This window comes from Mytilus edulis, chromosome 1, assembly GCF_963676685.1.
Source record: "Mytilus edulis chromosome 1, xbMytEdul2.2, whole genome shotgun sequence".
Lineage (NCBI taxonomy): Eukaryota > Metazoa > Mollusca > Bivalvia > Mytilida > Mytilidae > Mytilus > Mytilus edulis.
In genome coordinates this window covers 115,211,651-115,231,488 of record NC_092344.1, presented here as the reverse complement: position 1 = coordinate 115,231,488, position 19,838 = coordinate 115,211,651, and the positions used below count along the sequence as shown (strand labels likewise).

At 32.7% G+C, this 19,838-nt stretch overlaps 2 protein-coding genes across 4 annotated transcripts; one reads left to right on the top strand and one right to left on the bottom strand.

Moving 5' to 3' along the window:
• Window positions 1–427: 427 nt before the first annotated feature.
• Window positions 428–10,646, top strand: LOC139501609 (uncharacterized). 2 transcript variants are annotated; one of them, XM_071290731.1, is made up of 7 exons: window positions 428–477; window positions 1,582–1,648; window positions 6,561–6,652; window positions 7,601–8,209; window positions 8,624–8,719; window positions 9,489–9,615; window positions 9,955–10,646. In XM_071290731.1, the coding sequence occupies exons 1-7, from the start codon at window positions 446–448 to the stop codon at window positions 10,636–10,638; spliced, it is 1,707 nt and encodes a 568-aa protein (XP_071146832.1). In that variant the 5' UTR covers window positions 428–445; the 3' UTR covers window positions 10,639–10,646. The 2 variants fall into 2 exon arrangements, with proteins under 2 accessions (XP_071146832.1, XP_071146839.1); XM_071290738.1 differs by lacking the exon at window positions 8,624–8,719.
• A 687-nt stretch (window positions 10,647–11,333) lies between these two features.
• LOC139501651 (glutathione peroxidase-like) lies at window positions 11,334–18,153 on the bottom strand. Of its 2 annotated transcripts, none has more exons than XM_071290796.1 (6): window positions 17,996–18,153; window positions 16,364–16,458; window positions 15,384–15,531; window positions 14,906–15,054; window positions 14,300–14,384; window positions 11,334–12,103 (listed from the first exon to the last, which is right to left on the bottom strand). In XM_071290796.1, exons 1-6 carry the CDS (start codon window positions 18,068–18,070, stop codon window positions 12,071–12,073), a joined length of 585 nt encoding a protein of 194 aa, XP_071146897.1. In that variant the 5' UTR covers window positions 18,071–18,153; the 3' UTR covers window positions 11,334–12,070. The 2 variants fall into 2 exon arrangements, with proteins under 2 accessions (XP_071146897.1, XP_071146903.1); XM_071290802.1 differs by lacking the exon at window positions 17,996–18,153 and adding an exon at window positions 17,796–17,904.
• Window positions 18,154–19,838: the final 1,685 nt, after the last annotated feature.

The following is a 19,838-nucleotide window of genomic DNA, read 5'->3' as shown; positions in this document are numbered from 1 at the left end:
GAAATTAAACCGTGAGGCGTCTTACAGTTATTCTACATGTATGTTTATGTGATAATTTGTCCTTTGGTAAAAGCTGTATGCTATACATTTACCAATTAAGATTAGACCACATCTATTTTTCGTTTATACTATTTTTGTGAATATTGAAAACGTGTTGTTAAGTTGTAAAAAAAAAATGGACCTTAGCATATGATAATATCATAGATAACTAATCAATCCAATGAGTATGTTGCAAACTCTTCAGGGGTTTCTTTTATTTAAAAAAAGCGGTCGTCATCACTGTGCAGTTGAATTCTCATATATACGGTTTGTCAGTTTAGTTTTGGTAGACCGGATGGATAAAATATGATGGCGGTTAAAGGCATCAACTATTTTGAGGAACTTTCCTTTAGCAACGTTGACGTCACTCTTTTATCAATAAGATGAAAACAAGGTCCGGTCAAATATGGACAAGGACGACGAAGATTCCATCGATTCGTAAGTTATACAAAAACACAAAGCAAACACATGTCTTACTTAAATGTTAACCGCTCTTTTGTTAAACTTAAACGCATTTGAGAACTTACTTATTGGCCATAGTTGACTTTTATGAACCGAAGACCTTGGTCTTGAGGAATTTGTGAATGAATAGTTTGGCCTGGTAATAATTGAAAAATGATCTTGTTCTTGAGGAATTTGTGAATGAATAGTTTGGCCTGGTAATAATGGAAAAAATAACCTTGAACAAAATAGGATGTTGAGGATATTTGAGGAAATTACCTTTGCCTAACAAGATGCTGGAAATAATGTGTATCAAATTGAAAAAGTTTTAGTGCATTTTTGCAATCCGCACAGAAAATATGTAACGAGACTCAATAATGACAGTTGATCTTCCACTACTTCTTCTTCTATACGTATTAACAAATCTCGGAACACCTTTATTAGATTCACAGAAAAGAACATATAATAGAATAGAATTCTCTATAAAAAAAAACAGTCATTGGCCTTTTCTGGCATATATACCATATACAGCAGGTGAAAAAAAATCACTTGGAAATTCATGAAATATTCGTATATATTTTTAAATCGTCTTTCCGTAATTTTCATAACGACTTCAACATTCACTTAGATTTGTTTACTTCTTATTACATCAGATATCTTGTATCTGGCAATATTGTGTCCGAAAAAATAAATTTTGATAATACCCAACACGATTTTTCCAGTTTCGTCTAACTAACATGGATAAGATATATGGAAGAATCAACACCAGCGACGTATTACACGAAAATGATTTATTATTATTCCAAGAATAAAATTTTCAGAAGACATTTCGATAGAATATACTCTTCTTTTGTGTGTCTGAGTTGCAGAAAAGTGGCACACAGTATCCAAACTTAACTACCGTACAATAAAACAGGTTTAATCGTATGATCACAAACTAGACTGCATGGCATGATTATGAAAATGAACATTTTGATGAAAATATATAAGCAATATATTTTTATAATCTATAGATTAGAAAACTGATGATCCACCGAACAAATCTCCTTTATGCGTGCACATTTATTTTCGTATTTGCTCTACAGATATTATATTATTTAGGATTCTTACCGAAATTGAAACATCACTGCAATCGACCTACCCAGAAACCGGCGAAAATGAAAATCAGGTCAGTATAAGTAGTTACCTATTAGTTATGTGTGTCGTTTAGGCGAGTGATATGAGAGCCAAATTCACATTTTTAATGCACCTACCTAACACACGACTAAATTATATATCACTGGAAAGCTAAGAATGTGTACTTTCTAAATATCCCGGTCGTCAAAAGAAATTATGGTGCATTTTTTTTTAAATCGAGGTCAAAGGTCATGGGTGCAATTTCAATTCACGGATACTTCCAGTAGAAAAATCGAGTCAAAACAAATACAAAAATGAAACAATTTTATAAGAATGCTGTATTACTGTTGGGAAAATATATTTCTATCATAGTATTAATTAATTTTGGTTGATTTTAACGGTAACGCATGTTACGTAACGTTTTCTCTCGGAGTCTTTGAAAATCAACCATTAAGTCACACAAATGTATCTGTAGTCGCCCTTGCATTATCTAGATCTTATAATACCTCCATATCATTTGATTGCACGTAATTACAAACATATATCTGAAAATTTGAGATAAATAATTCGAAACAAAATATTTGAAGCAAGGGGAAAATATAACATATGACGTATTTTTAATTGTTTAGAAAGTCCCATGATGAGCTGTACATTAAAATTGCGGAAGCGTATGGTCTCCTGTTAGTTTGAAAGCCTACCAACCGCTTCAAGATCAGACAACCATAGGGCGGATTTTTTTTAATTATTATTGTAGTGCAATATGTTGAGTCTGGATCATACCGCAATTTCATTCACATCACTAAATCAGATATGACAAGAGTACTAACTAACATTACTGAAATGAGTAAAGTGCTACTAGTATATTTATATCAACAAATTGACAATTTTAATATAAAACATCACAAGGGAAATATGACCACTCATTGTACGTTAAACTGTGTTTGATTTTACTCTAGTCGGCCGCCGAGTATCTTGAGATATCTTATTAATCAAACAACACTTGACAAAGGAGTTTGTACTTATTTTAAATTACGCTAGTGATGACCTTCGGGCTACTTTGGCACTACGTTTTACTTTTTTATATCTTGTTTCACCGCTTCAAACGGAGGACAAGGTTATCCTAATATTGAACCTTTTATTTGGCTTTCTTATGTTAAAATCCCGTTAGCGCATAACCTAAATGATCGAAACGTCGGACCAATGGGATGTAGGACCATTTAGGTGTCGGAATATTGAGATATCGGAATATTATAGCTTCATTTTAACTTGTAATCTCATCATTCTTATCGGTCAAAATATCCATACGAAGACAACTTCCTTGGCATGGGCATATACCAGTACAGCAGAGGTTTTGCTGAAAGCGGACACAAGATCTACTATATACAGATTGAATTAAAAATTGGAAATGGACATGAGGGATTTGTCAAAGAGACGCCAACCCGTTCACCAATGGGTCATCAATGCAGCAAGAAACTCCCAAACCCGGAGGCGTTCTTCAGCTGGCCCCTAAATAAAAATATACTAGTTTGAAATGATTATGGGCGTCATACTAAGCTTTGAAATATACTCTAGAAATTAAAACAAAAAATCATACAAAAATAAAAAAGGCCAGGGGCTCCTGACTTGGGACAGGCGCAAAATTGCGGCGGGGTTAAACATGTTTTTGCAATCTCAACCCTCCCCTGCGTGAACAGATCAAATCTTGTAGAAAGTTGAATAACATCATACCGGACCGACATTGCCTTTTAACCAACCAAAGTCATGCAGAGAACTTTTATTGTTTCTGTAGTTAGATTGACATTGTCTTGGATAAAATTTTGACTCCAGAAGAAAAATAATGCCATGTAGAATGTATGACCCATTTTCAATTTTTCTTATCTGTTGATCAGTCAAACTTGTTAATAGTTATCAAAGGTGTGTCCACAAATACGGTGCATTTGTTATGATAAATCTAAATGAAAAGGAGTTAAAAAGAATAAGACAAAATTATAGAGCTACTGTATACAATATTGGATGTACCTTGGCCTTGTTGAGGCTGTATACATGTACATTGTAACTATAAATTGACCATATATTTTTAGTATTTGTTGAAGCTGATAATATGTTATTTAGTTTTCTCGGCGGCGATCCTCGGCATAAATTAAGTAATTAAAGTTGTTAACCAGAATACTTCCTTGTGTACAGGCACGTCATCTTTAATCGTCGAAATGTTAGTAAAAGCTGTTTTATGTTCAGAATAAAATAGCTCTTTACTTTCTCACTTCAAATTTTGTAGCTAATATTTAGCGATGCAAGCTCCGATGGTATACAGATTTAATAGTAAAATTATCATGAGTTATTTTGTAAATCAGATCATTACGTCCACTGATATTTTTGTCCATCTGATGAGTTAAGCCTTTTTCAACTGATTGTTATAGTTCGTTCTTATGTTGTACTGTTATACCACTGTCCCAGGTTAAGGGGAGGGTTTGGATCCCGTAAACATGTTAAACCCGCCACATTATTTATGTATGTGCCTGTCCCAAGTCAGGAGCCTGTAATTCAGTGGTTGTCGTTTGTTTATGTGTTACATATTTGTTTTTCGTTCATTTTTTTTACATAAATAAGGCCGTTAGTTTTCTCGTTTGAATTGTTTTACATTGTCTTATCGGGACCTTTTATAGCTGACTATGCGGTGTTGGCTTTTCTCATTGTTGAAGGCCGTACGGTGACCTATAGTTGTTAATGTTTGTGTCATTTTGGTCTTTTGTGGATAGTTGTCTCATTGGCAATCATACCACATCTTCTTTTTATATATATAGTAGGAGATATATGTATTAACACTCAATACAGCTTGAGTTTGCTACTCAGATGATACCTTATGAAGTTGTGTAACTTGCTTATAGGCTTTATACATTTGCAAAATATACAAACAGACAAATCAGAATGAGTTGTAGATCTACTGCCCTCGTTGACATATGAGAAGAGACTGGTCGGTAGAATTGGTACATGTAGTACAAAGTCGTTGTACAGAAAAAACAGAAGCTGATAGGTTGTACTTACTTTTGAAATATTCATAGCAACTCTTATGATATTTTGTATTTTCAAATGGGATGTTTTCATTTTTTTCATATTCATCGACCAGTCTGTAAACTTCATCTTTTCGTTTTCCCACTGCGGCAATACAACTGTATCTTCATTTAAGTATTTAACTACATAGTTTCTATGTAATAAATACATGACAGACTATGCATCTGTTGTCAATCAATGGATAGTTTTTGCTCTTTAGCATAGGAAGGGTTTCATTGTGAACTGGACTGTGAAAATTTGACACGACTCGGAAGATTTTCTACAATTTTCCGATACGATTCCTTATTTAGAAATGGGTGAATTCTACAGAACTCAAAAACTATGTTTTACTTTGATTTGATCTTATTTTCGGACGATTTTATATCTATTTAAGCTCCACTGAAATTCAAGATAGAAATATAACCGTTTAAATATGATTTATCGTACTCTAATAGCACTATTAAGTATACGGAAATCGACTAATATATTCAGTAAAAAAACGATAACGAAATAGATAAGGGATTCCGGAAATTATAGTGATGCTACCCAACATCATAAAATTACAGAAATTCGTGATTTTAAGAAATGTTGAGATAAAGTCTTGATCTTGAATGAAAAAACGATAACTGATGAGTGATTTGGTGTGTTTTAAAACGGATCGAGTGCAAAAGAATTTAATAAAAAATTTACTTGTAGATCCGAAAAGGTCAGGATTATGAAAATTTTCGTTCAAAATGTCAAATATTTAAAAGGAATGCAAAAGCATGCGGAGTTATAGTTGTAAATATTGTTTTTCATTATTTTAAGAATCTAATTCACTTAATTATTCTGTCTTAAAAGAAGAGATACGACTAATTTCTTTTGCTTGAAAAACATGTCGTATTTTTACAATTTTCAACTAATTTCTGAAATAAACGTCAATTTTACAAAAACTGCACCGTACGATTTTGTGACGACCGGGCAAAAATCAAAGTTAAATCATTATTCTTTCATTTAAAAAAGAAATTAGCCGTGTGTTAGGTGGGTGCATTAAAGTCCTTAACTAGACGTCTTTTTTCAAATATTACACTCGCCTAGTTGGGCTGACATATCATTGAAGTATTCACTACCATTCCTGATGAAATAGTAGTATGATTGCCAATAAGACAACTCCCCACAAGAGACTAATTACTACGAGGTTAAAAACTATATGTCATCGTACGGCCTTTAACAATGAGCAAAACCCAAACTGCATAATAAGCTATAAAAACTATACGAGTCTGGATATTCATGTCATTCATGGTGAGTAGGACGGTTAGACCTGCATATCAGTAGACGCTCAACCCGTCGATGACCCATTCCCACTCCGTTTGGATTTAATACTATTCTGTTTATTTGATCTGTAATTCAAAATGGATTTTTGAGATTTGAAAATTGTAAACTGTTGATGATTCTTTTAAGGTCCACAACAAATCGACCACAGCAGTCGATTGTTAAATGTTATGAATTAGAATTATATTAAAATTGTCTCGTCTACTTACAAACTTCACCCATAGACATGTTTAGTGTGTTTTAGAGATAGGATCTGCAGTTAAGTCAAAGAGTACATCATTGGACATTTACATCTGAAGTCTGTGGTCTGACGATTGCCAAATCATGAGACAACTCTGCATCAGAGACATAAAGTAAAAACTACAAAATAAGTTTCTAACCACCTAAATATGTGTGTAACTCTTGACGGTTTTTTGTTCAGTCATATTCATCAAATTCGCTCTTTGGACTTTCCAATGTCATAAAAAGCACCCTACGATCTGAGCATACAATATATAAGATCAAGATATAAATTTGAATATTTTCGTATTAACGCCTGATCTTATTTTTATATTTTAATTAAATTTCTAGTACCAAATAACTTAAATGTGTTTTTATCTGTCTAGGTATTTAGCGCTTACTATGAAGATCAACGTACAGTCGGCTGCGGAAGAAAGGACGATATGTTAACTTATAACAATCCGTTTGACCCACGGCTGTAAGTTAGCATTTCTGGAAATATTTTATACTTTCGAAGATAAAGAGAATTGAACATTAAAAAAATTGAAGTATAAATGTATACGATTGCAAATAAAAATGTTCTTTCGCTGTACAGCAGATTTAACGTATGCATACAAAAAAAAAACTAGTTCAGGGACTCCCTACAAAACAAAACAAAAACGGAAATTTCAGTAGCATCATTTTTTTTCAAAATTGGACATTTGTACAATAGGACTTCGAAAAATGTTAATTTGAAGTCAGATGGCTATACTTTTTAACGATATGGATGGGTAATTCATACATTTTAGAACTATTTTCCAGTTATTAAAATATCTATATCTGAGGAAGTCTAAAGTATGGCCGTAATAATCATATATACATGTATATAATCAGTTTCGGTATTCATGTGCAGTTTCTTATTCCTGCTCTGTGTGCATGCACAATTTTATAAAATTGCACGAGTTCACCTTTCATACGTATATCATTTCATTCATGTACCCAGGAACACATATATATATATATAGTTATACAACTCGTCTAAACATCAACCCAACAATGTTAGATCTGTAAATTTGCTTTTGCAAATTTTGGGTTCTTCCCTATATACATAATGTACACACATAATGTACACAGCCATGTATCACCATCATTGCTGTTGATCCGATGGATAAATCTGTTGTAGAGTTGTCACTGGCTCAGACGTACTTATATAAATATAGTTAGATTTTCTGTTCCCAGATGTACTTGTAACATTTACAACAACATTTCTTGAAACACCCTTTAAAACACCAAAAAATTTGAATGCAAAGAAAGTCTCAATTTTCTGTGTAAATGTATGCAAAATCAAGTTACTGCGACTCTTCACAAAACACTATAGAATATATTTAAAAAAAAAATGATCACAAACCTTCAATCGTCAATGCCCATTAAGACATTATGTTTTCAGGACCTTTCATGGACTCGGGGAGCATGTTCATCAACCAGATGTTAAAGATGAGAAATACAAAGCAGAATTGACAGAGAATGTCTTCCTTGCATTAGACCAACCTAGTCAGCTAATGGACAAATACTTGAACGGATATAGGGCTTATGTTCGTGGATTGAGTGATTCTCCCGGGTCCGGAGACTGGGCGGACAGAAGTATAGAATGCAAAAGGTTGTATGAAAGGATTTCCTCTAACGCTGTCAAGTCGATATGGTCTGAAAACACAGAGAAACCAAAGCCCCCTACCAATAGTAATGTTGTGAATAAATCTGACCTCGCTTCTACTGATGAGACTAACCAGCAATGTAGACCAAAGACTACAAAAACTAGACTTACAATGAGACAGAAGAAAGATTCCGACAGTTTTACAAGAAATGTAGCATATGCAGACACGGGAATGCCTGGGAAATTTGAAGGTTGTGTACCAACCGAAGATAAAAATAAAAGTCAAAGCAATGCAGAACATAATGGGGATAAAAAAAGAACAAATCTACCATCCAGATTTGGTATAAAAGACACTATTTATGAACATCCAAAAACAGACAAACCAATTGTTCAGGATCAGAGAGAGTAAGTTTTTTCAAGGTCGATACTTATTTTTATGTGTTCCTTTTTTTACATAAGCTTTAACTTTTTTAAAAATGCAATGTACATATTTGTACACTCGTACCATAAATCATGCTTCTTGTTCGATCAACTTATTTTACGTTACAAAGCCAACGTGATAAACAAATGTATGAAGAGAAGTGTGGTACTGGCAGATAGAATACCGAGATGGGCGTCTAAATTCAATATTTTCACGTCGGATTTCTTAAAATTTCCACATAGAAAGTGTGTTATACATTTTAAAAATGTGTTTGCCATACAATATATAGGAACGGTGTTAGTCGTACAATATACAAATGGTGTTTGTCTTTGAATGTATACATACATGTGTAAGTTGTGTCTTGTCGGCAAATAAAGCTGCTAGTTTAATGTTTACAGATTGACTAACAGTTGGGCTGGTTTGTTTAAGAAAGATAGCAACCAAACACCAAATGTCAGCATAGGATCAAATTTAGAGGATGCAGAAACACAAAGGTGTGTTTTATGGTAAAACAATATGTCCAATCTGTTTATTGGTCACTCACAGGTGTTTGGAAATTAATTCCGACATGGAAGACAAGTCTTATATTACATACCAGTCTTTCATGTTTGGAATGAGCCCTACCTTTGATATTAACTTCATTTAAGTTGCCAGTCAGTTTATAGTTGCAGAATTTGCGTATATTTTATCAAAGCATTTTTCTACTAACATTGATAACTGGTTTCGAGCACGATATCAGATGATTTTTAAATAATATACTAACTCTTTAAGAAATATAGCTGATTACAAGACAGTTTTCGCTAGAAATTATGTTGCCCTCGGTAACATGTATCATGTTCTTGTTGTAGTATGTTCATTGAGTATGACAAGAAATCAAAACAGGGGGGGGGGGGGGGGGGGGGTAAGTTAAGTATTTCGTTTAACTCTCGTACCGTATATGCTGGTTTGACAGAAGATTTGTCAGGCAGGCAGATGTTGAATGTAATTGTATCTTGGTGATTTCATCTTTTAAATATTACGTCTATGGAAGCTCTACTTTTAAAGAGCCCAAACAACATATTGCAGTGAGAACATTCTTTATATCCTAAAAAGCAACGTTTAATTCCAAGTAAACCTTGCAAAAAGAAAGTAATCTGTACCCTTCAGTTTTCACATACACTTTGATATTTGTAAATTTGATGTCTTATTGTATACTATCCCACATCTCAATAACAGACCATTTAATTAAAATCATTCTGACCATACAGTAATTTGATATTTCAGAATGAATGGCATGCTAGATGGCACTGAAAACAAGATTGAAACACTCAACCAAACAACAAAGGCGTCTTCTCTTGGTCCTACAATTATTGACAACTATAACAGTCAACAGAATATAAAGAACAACACAGTATGTATTGAAAAAAAAACACACCGTTTTTAACAGAATATTTTTCTTTTTAAGACTGAAAAGACCAAGTTCAGAGTGTTTGAAAAGGGGAAGTTAGAGGCATAGCTTTGCTGCTTTTTTAATCTTGTAAATTACAAGTTTGTATTACAATATCAGCTTCAGAAGTTGGACAACAATTCTAAGAAATACTATGAAATAAACATACATTGCTGTTCTTTCTCTTGAAATCATACAATTCAGTGATTGCAAGGAGAGCGTCAATTTAACTAGCATGTGTATGTGTTTAAAAAGAAAGTGTTAACATATTGTCAAAATAATAAATTATTATTTTCCTTTCAGAATTCAATCTATACACGTGTACAAAACCCTATCTTGCCAAATCCTTATCCCAGGAATAATGAATTCCAAGGAATTCAGCCTAAACCACTGGATCAGAGTTCCTGGTCACATCAAAGTTACAGACCAGATCATTACACCACAAATTATCCAACAAGCCAATTATGGACAGATCAGAACCAACCAAGGCAACAACAACTATGGCATGACCAAAACCTCTACCAACAATTATCTAACAACCATAACACATCAACAAAAATCCAACCTCCACCAGGATTTAATCAGCAACTGGTACGTCCACCAGGGCTGGTAAATCAAAGAACAAACTTTCAACCTGATCTTCAACCAACAGGAATGTACCAAAATATACAGGATGTCAGTGACCCACAATCGTTTCTGTACAACTTACAACAATTTGTCCAACAACCACCAACTCAAATACAGAACCCAATAAACAGGTACCAATTTTATCCAGGCCAGCAGAAAGCTCAGTGTACGTACAATGGCAACTGGAATGCCAACAATAACAACACAGATGATGAGGAAATCAGCAACACAGTGCACTACAGTAGTACAGAAACAATGGGTGAGGAAATATATAGAAAAGAACACAGGGACAGGCCAAGATGCAAGACCAGAAATATTCGAGCTAACTTGATAAGAATATATCCCTCTAAAAACAAGTAAATACAAAGGGAGAAGGAGGATAAGAGGCTGTGTTTTTAAAATATGCAAAATTCATATGAACACTAAATATAAATCTGCTTTTATTTTATTTTCAAATGTTTGTATAAGTTTAGATTTGTTTTGTTTGATTCATTAAAATCTTTAAAAAAGTATGGTATTATAACCTCTTGACTTGAGTATCCACCCATTCTGTCTTACAAATTACCAAATTAATCAACCAAAAATAGATATAGGAAGATGTGGTGTCAGTGCCAATGAGACAACTCTCCATCCAAATAAGAATTTATAAAAGTAAACCATTATAGCCTCATTTATAGGTCAATATACGGCCTTCAACACAGAGCCTTGGCTTACACCAAACAACAAGCTATAATGTTTGTTTGTGATCTTGTATGAAAATAATGGAAAAAAATTAAAAGAAAATGACAAATTAAAAATTAAAAAACAAAAATACTGAACTCCCAGGAATAACCGAAAGTTTGCAGTCAAATGGCAAAAGCAAAGGTCACACACATCTAACAAATGGATAACAACTGTCATATTCCTGACTTGGCACGCACATTTTCTTATGTAGAATATGGTGGATTAAACCTGGTTTTACAGCTAGCTAAACCTCTCAATGGCAGGTGATGAACAATGACTTCTCTCATGAGAACAACCAGCTCACTCAAAAAGCATGAAACGAAATCAACAAATTTGTTTCAAATTTTTATGTTGAGATTTTATAAACATTGTGTAAAATAATGCATTTTATTTTATTTTCATAGCATACAACATTTTTTAACATTTTGATAATGCTTTGGTTTACTCCAATTCAATTCAAACAAAAAATAACATTCTGCTTTTTTTTAAATTTACAATAAAGATGGGGCAGTGGGGTAAATGCAGTGGGACAGAACATATCAGGAAAATGAAGTTTGAAAATCTTAGCACCAACATGACCAAAACTGACAGTAAGATTCTAAAATCAACTATCTTTCATCATGAGGACTTGTAAAAAAATGTAAACATAAATTAAATTGGACAGCTTTGTACAGCTAAAGCAAATTTTAAATATTTTAAAAGTAATAATTACATCCATAAAAATAAATTTTCTGACCATGTGATTCACTTATACAAAAAAAAACAAAGATTCCTGGATATAAAAGTACATATGATTCACTTATACAAAAACAATGATTCATGGATAACAATTGATATAGTCTACACAACATAGGAAATACAACAAGTCATCGATGGTGGATGTAAACATGCCAATGAAGAAACACTCTCTATCTTGCAAGACAAGTTGCACGCCATTATAGCTCAGGTTGACATCCCCAGAACGGATTTGATATCAACCTTCATACGGTCTTCAAGACAGAGTCTGTCATCTATCTGGTACAGTCACATGCACTATGGTGACAAAGATATGTTTATTGTTTATACACAACTACCAATATTTCTCAAAATCTTTTTCAATGCTCTGAAAAATAAAAATATAAAAAAAGAATACAACTGTTTGCCTGATGAAAAACCCATTACTTAATTTATAACAGCTTTAATAAGATAACAATTGATTGAAGCTTTATATGTCAAGATCGTTTCCTGAATTAGGGAAATAATCCAAATGTTGATAGTAGTTTTACAAAGTTCAACATAGATATCAAATACAATGTAAGGAAATATTTGTTCTGTTTATTTGAGGGTCTGGATGGGGTTTATAAAAGTGCAGAATAAATGGCAAATAATATAAAGAATAGATATAAAGAGTGCTTTTAAAAAATATAAAGAATGAAGAATAATGGGGAAATCAATAAAGAAAAGAGAAAAATGGCATAAAAATTAAAGAATTAAGAAATGAAAGATCATCCAGACCTTTTTATATAGAGTGGGGGGCCCATATTCGCCATGGACACATTTTCGCCATTTTGCTATTTTTTCTGTAAAATTTGTGTGCCTTTACCAGTACTTGCCGAAAAAGATGGTAAAGGCTGTTTGAAATGTTCGAACGGTTGATATTCCTCTTGTTAATTTATAATTATATAATTATTTAACCCCATTTCAAAGGTTATTCCCACATATATAAAGAAATATGCAGGTATTTTCAAACAATTTTTGGCTATTATGTAAGCCTTGATTTATATGGCAATCATGCACAGTCTTAATGTAAATATTTGTGAGAAAAATCGTATAGGAATGATCTCTTAAGCTAATTCATGTAATAACAAACATCCGTTTTTTTATAAAATACCAGGATAATGAGGATGGTCATACCATACATTGGGCGAAAATGTGTCTCACATGGTGCACGAACAACTTGATTTCCTTTTGAGTTTGCGTTCATTTTTAGAACAATTAACAAATGTTTTGAAGATAATTCCTTTATCAAATATTTTTTTCATATAGTTAAATTTCTGAAACCTACATAAAAAGTTCCAAATATTCAAATGTATGTCGGAGGTAAGTGGAAATGAACTAATTATGCGGCGAATATGGGTCACTCACTCTACAAGATAAAGAAATTCTAGTAAATATCAATTTTTGATAACGGCTTCCTCTCCTGTCAATGCTGCTGTCAGTGTTAGAGTGTGATGTCATTGATTGCAAAATAAAAAAAAATTTATTACATTGGTTGCAATGAATTACATTGATTTCCCAGTTAAATAAAAACCGATAATTTCACTCTCTGACATCACACAACAATAGGCGTTGTCAAGAAGTTGATAACGGCGGATCAAAACAAATTGTGAATGCGTTGAAAAAAGATATAGTTCCTTACATGTTTTACATTAATTTCTTAAAAAAAAGCCATTTGCCAATGTAATAAAATAAATAACTAATTAAAGAATTCAAATATCGAAAAATATTCAACTCGTGACCGAAAAAACACGGATAATTAACTCATGCGCTACGTGAATTAATGTGTTGTGTGGTCACTTGTTGAATATTTTTCTCTATTTGAATTCTTCGATTAGTTATTCTATAAATATCGATAAAAACAAAAAGATCTATAGAAAAAAATGTAAATTTTGCTCAGGGTTGTCTCTTGCTTCTCTCCTTAGATTTGATTGGTTTTTGTAAACCTTTTAACCATTCCATACAGTCTCTATAGTTGACCATATGCTTACATGTATAGTATATGAGAATCAGACCAAACATCAAAAGCTATACAAATGAACTATGCAAATGAGGTAAAGGTCATATGAACCTGGCTACATAGATATGTACATTATTTCATACACCAAATATAGTTCACCTGCTGTTTAAAATATATAGAAAATAGATCTTATATCCATGTAATGAGGTTGGTATAAGGTGAACACAGTCTGAAGGACATGTACACCTTGTAAGGATCTTGTTAACAAATTGAATTACCCTATTACTCATACATGTAATATAATTGGAAAAAATCTTGGACAAAAAAATAAAGTTTTATAAGCAATTCTGAAACATGAAAAAATGAGGACAAGGACAAGGACAAGGGACAAATCATTTAATGACAGATGAAAACTTCTCAACATAGGGCACCTATATACAAGTTATGTAACATTCCTTTTCTTCTGCCTATAAAAACATATAGCTTTATACAAATAGTTTACACTGTAGCTGCTGCCATTGGATTAGCATCCACTATATCTCACATTTTGTAACTTTCTTTGCAGCCAAGATAAAAACTTACGTTTGGTTCTGTATTTGGTGCATATCTTTTAACTGGGATTCCTTCTTTGTTTACTAGAAACTTTGTAAAATTCCATTTGATAAAACTGAATAAAAAAGAAGAAAAAGATGAATGAAATAGATTATTTTTATGATATTTTTTTCTGTTTGAGATATTTACACAAAGGTTGGGCTTGATACTACATACTACCTCATAAAGTGTGTTTTTTTCTGTGTGATATTTTTACACAAAGGTTGGACTTGATACTTACTCCCAAAATTTAATTATTTACAAAAAGGTTGGGTATAATATCAACTCCCTAAGTGTGCCTTCTTGTTTGTTTTAAAGATATTTACACAAAGGTTGGGCTTAATGATTACTCCCATTGTGTGCCTTTAAGCATGTGTAAGAACTTTAAAAAAAGGGTGCGGTTGTTTTTTGCCAGTATGCCGTCTCCTTTGTTTGAGATATTTTAAATACTGACATTAAGTGTGCCTCCTTGTTTCTGTCTGAGATATTAAAGATACTTACATTAAGTGTGCCTCCTTGTTTCTGTCTGAGATATTAAAGATACTTACTATCCTAGTGTGCCTCCTCGTTTCTGTCTGAGATATTAAAGATACTTACTCCCCGAGTGTGCCTCCTTGTTTGTGTTTGAGATATTTAAATAAAGGATGGCCATCATTTCCATTCACATTTATCTTTGAGAACATATCAAACTGAACATTAAATTTATCTGTGACAAAAGTCTTTATTTCTGCTTCAGTTCCAGGCTCCTTCAAATAAATAAACATTTCCTGTTAAATATTAATGTATGTCCAAGGATCTATACACATTTATTTCTGAAATTTGTATACTTCCAACTTCTAGAAGCAAGGATATATATATGTAGTAATTGTTTCATTTGTCTATCAACATTTCTTACCCACATAACGTCTTAAACAAGTGACTAGATTTAATAATTTTTTGAGAATATTAGACTCTTAAGCTTATGATATTCAATTTCTTATAAATCAACTATGATTGATCTTGGTTACTGACAATCGCATTTGTTTAAAATTTATATTCCATGTTAATGCAAGAAGGTATTAAAGTATTGATTTACCTGACTTCCAAACTGATTACAGGGAAATCCAAGGATCCTAAGACCTTTTGATTCAGCATACTTGGCGTGCAAAGCTTGTAGCTGAGTGTAGTTCTTTTCTGTGAACCCTCATTTGGATGCACAATTTAAAATTAATACAACATGACCTCTGAAATATTGAAATGAGAAAATATCATGTTTAAAGTTATTATTTGTACTATTTATTTACCAAATAAAACACAAAAACATTAGTGGCGAAAATTCTTGTCAGCGGTTCATGAACAGGTGCTTGCTGATTGACAAAATGGACATCTTAAATCTATAGACTAGTATAATATAAATTTACTAATATAGCACACCTATATTACTCTTAGTAAACAAAACAGACCATGGCAGGAAAACATAACTTTGATCATGTAACTTGGAAAAATATCACAATCTGGTCAGACAAACATCCACACCTTATGACCACATACAATTAATGATTTTGCAGATTAAATGTAGTGAAGCTTACACACTATCACAGTTCAAATTTGATTTTTATTTCATTTTCCAACTATGACAATAAGGACATGGTCAACCACCATAATATGCCATAATATATCTGTAGTCCCCCATTTGGCTGTCAGACAAAATATAAAGTTTTTACCGGTAAACACACATGCATTGCATTCATCATGTTGACTCAAAATTTGCATTAGAAAGAATTTGATTAACATTTCACCATTTTTGCATACAATAATTAAAATACAACTAATTAAGTTCTTCCTGACAAACTGACATAAATAACCATTTTAGCACCATCTTTTTGATTTGTTTATCCCAAGGCCTGAACTTTATCAGTTGTTGAATGTCATAAATGTTCATGTATATTTAAGTACATGTATTTGGTTCTTTACAGAATCTGTTGAATGATAATGACTGATAAGTGACATCAGAGCCAGATTGGACATCATAACAATTAATGTCCTTACCAAGGTTCCTCCTAAATGATTACTTACTTATATTTTTCTAATGATACTTCATTGCCATCAATATCTTTGGCAGAAAATTCATAAATAGATGCTGCTTTTTTCCACCAATCTTTTTCTGCTGCCTGTATGAAGCATAAAGTTTTGTAAAGTTAATATTCTACAAGCACACTGCATGTGTTAACAAAGGTGAATTTTGAGGGGGCTGGGAGTCTACTCCCCCTTTTTGGGGAAAAACATGGTTAATTAAAGAGGGAATCACTCAAGCATGACCCTTCTTAAGCAATCAGTGGTAATGTGTTATAATGACAAAAAACTGACAAAAGAGTATAAAAACAACTGAAGGTCACCAATGGGTCTTCAAGACTGCAAGAAAATTCTGTACCCAGAGTTGGACTTCAGCTGGTCCCTGAACTATGATTCTGGCATACTGATACATGTGAGAGTGCAAAGAAGACTGGACTAACAGATGAACGAGTGGAAGACACTGTGATTTTTTTTGTTCACTGCCACGCAATTCAGGTAAATGTCTGAAGTGTTGGAATTGAATTTGCCGATGCAGATACTTTTCGAAAGTTCCTGGCTGATGTTTAGTCCAAATAATTATGACGTCTTGAATGGCTATTATATTCGTCCCCAATTACAGTAGAAAAATCAATAAAAAAAAAAATTAAAAAAAAATCGGGAAAATTTCCCGAATTTTTCATTCTACTAACATGACTAATGAACTCAAAATCGTTAACTTTTTTTTTCAGATCTAGTTCCTGTTCCCGTTTTCCCCGCATTTGCGCAGAAATCTGTCTTGTTTGCATGAGACTATGAAAAGAAAATTATATGTATCAGTCTAGTAAAATATAAGATTGGAACTCAATACAATTTCATTTTTAATAATTGTTTGATTTGAAAAAAAGTTACCTGATGGAAGCGTTTCTTTTGTTTACATTGAATATGACGTCATAATTTAAACAACGTCACAGCTAAATCCCTAACCACAGAACCGAAATCGGGAACGTTACGGTATTTCCGTGTCCTTTATTTACATGTTTGAGGTAAGAAAATAATACATACAGACTTCGTCCCCATTCACAGGTTATGCCTGCCTCATATTAATTTTTTTCTTTGACGCCTTACTTCGTCAAAGTAAGGCGTCAAAGAAAAAAAATATTAGAGCCTTTCAAGACGTCATTGACATTATTACATGTATTATTTGGACTAGCTGATGTTATAAAAAAAAATTCTCGCAATTACTGAAAATCTTATCTGGAGCTCTGAGTCTGATAATATATTATTCCAAGGGTTAGGGTATGGGAAAATTAGATGAAAAAAATAATTGTGTTTTTTATTGTATAATTTTATATTGATAATTATTGTATTTATGTATGCTGAAACAAACAAAAAATCCAAAAAAGAAACCCATGTCATCCCCCTTAAATAAGACGAATGGATGCTTCCAAAGAATTACCTCACTGGCTGAAACTGAGGATCCCATGCCAAGCTATAAACAGCTGATAGAGATTAAAGTGTATTGCCAATAGCTACTTGGTCTAAAAATAGAATATTGGTGCCGCATGTCGAAATTGGATCACTGTCACTCGTCAAATATTGCATTTGTGTTTCAATGTGCAGTTCAACGTTGTCAATTTTATGTTAAAAACGACTTACCATTTTACTAAACAACCTAGATACTCCGCCCTTTGGTCCAGGAAGCGAAAGAATTTTAGATATGTGAAAAGTCATCTGATCTAAATCAATCCACCGTTTTATAAACTGAATAATAATAGGACCAGTGATGGGAGAAACTCCGCAAAGTATTTCCTCACTAACAGATTTAGGCTTAGTATTGTTGTTCTTCTGTAAAGAAAATTTTAAGTTCTATTTTTCATGTCTCGTCATTGGAATCTATTAGGTACCCCTATGAATTGGTCGAATAAGGATGAAGTATAATAACCACTATAAACGTGCCGGGAGTGAGACCACAAAGTCATAAAACTTTGCTCAGTGCTTGGAGCACAAAAATCATGCTCGAAACATGAAATCCAACATTTTGATTGGTTGATTTTGGAAGTTGAGTACAAACAACTGACTTTGCACGGTTGGTTAGAATATGTTGACACTGACCCCCTCCTATTAGATATTTTTTTAACCAATCATGGACTTTTTGTGTCCAAAATTTAATCTATGAAATCAAATGAATTACAAATTAAAGCGCAGTAAACATGGACTTTCTAAGGGACGACATCAAAAGATCGATGTAGGATAAAAAAAAACTTAAATCAAATAGTTTGGGGGTGGGGGGGTCAACATTGCTGCAAGTTTTGTTAATCTAAAATCGATTTTACATATATCCCTATTGGTCAATCAATTTTTCCCAAATTAAGTTAAGAGAGGGGGTGTGGGGGTCAGTGAAAAAACTATGTGAATTAAGTTTTTTATCCTTCATTGAACTTTTGATGTCGTCCCTAAACTATTTTTTAGTATAGAAAGTCCCTGCACGAAATGATTAGATTGATGAAAGTTCATTTAAGGATTATGTACCCTTGTGTTGATTCAATGCTAAACATATGGAAATTTTATAGAAAATCCACAGCTTTTATCCTTGTACTCCAATATTTGGCAATTTGATGACTAATAGATATAAGATAATGGCATGCAGTGCTAGCACTGTTTTCATTAAAACACGTTTATTAATGTAGTTATTGGTTAAAACAAATAAAAATATCGACCAAATCAAGTACACCTTGTAAAGTGCGCTCCGACTTTAGTGACTCAGCACGAGGTATTTTGGAATTTTCAGGTTAGTTAGCATTTTTGGTAAAAAATAAACACTAGCACATCAAAGAAAAGTAAGTGAGTAATATATGTTTTAAATTTTATAACAAAAATCTCTGTTTTAAAGACTGTTGATTTTCTATAAAATTCTTGGTTTATTTGCAACAAAGTACTTTTCAAATGCAATGAAACGGTAAATAATAATGCTTTGCATCAAGTTACCCCTTGGAATATGTACAAAATGGCCAATCTCTATTATTCATTATATCTGTAGTTTTGAAACAATTGAAGTTTGAAAAGTTCGTACAGCAATGGCTACAGAAGGGGTCATAAACCTTACAAAAACAGGACTTCGCATTTACAGAAGGGTGGAGAGGAAGGGTCTTGGCAAGCAAAGATGCATAATTATAAATAAAGTTAATATAAAAACACGAAGTCATTTTGGAAGCCTATTGGGCATAAAGGAAACAAGTCCTGGTCGATTTTATTGGTTTCAATTTTTTCAAACTACTTTGATATTTTCTATAGAAGTCCATTTCGTTCTTAAAAAAGAACAATGCAATAAGTTAGATAATTTTGAAGTAACAAACAAATCTTCAGGTGTCTCAGATGGATAATCCAACAAATTTCATTTCATCTAATAAAACAGGGAAGAAAGATACCAAAGGGACAGTCAAACTCATAGATTGAAAATAAACTGACAACACCATGGCTAAAAATAAAAAGACAAATAATA

What these genes read in the sequence shown, in the direction of transcription:
- LOC139501609 (XM_071290731.1), top strand. Translation starts at nt 446, where the DNA reads ATGGACAAGGACGACGAAGATTCCATCGATTC. An exon ending in GAGGATGCAGAAACACAAAG is followed by an intron (nt 8,720 to 9,488) that starts GTGTGTTTTATG and finishes TTGATATTTCAG; the next exon opens with AATGAATGGCATGCTAGATG. An exon ending in AGAATATAAAGAACAACACA is followed by an intron (nt 9,616 to 9,954) that starts GTATGTATTGAA and finishes TTTTCCTTTCAG; the next exon opens with AATTCAATCTATACACGTGT.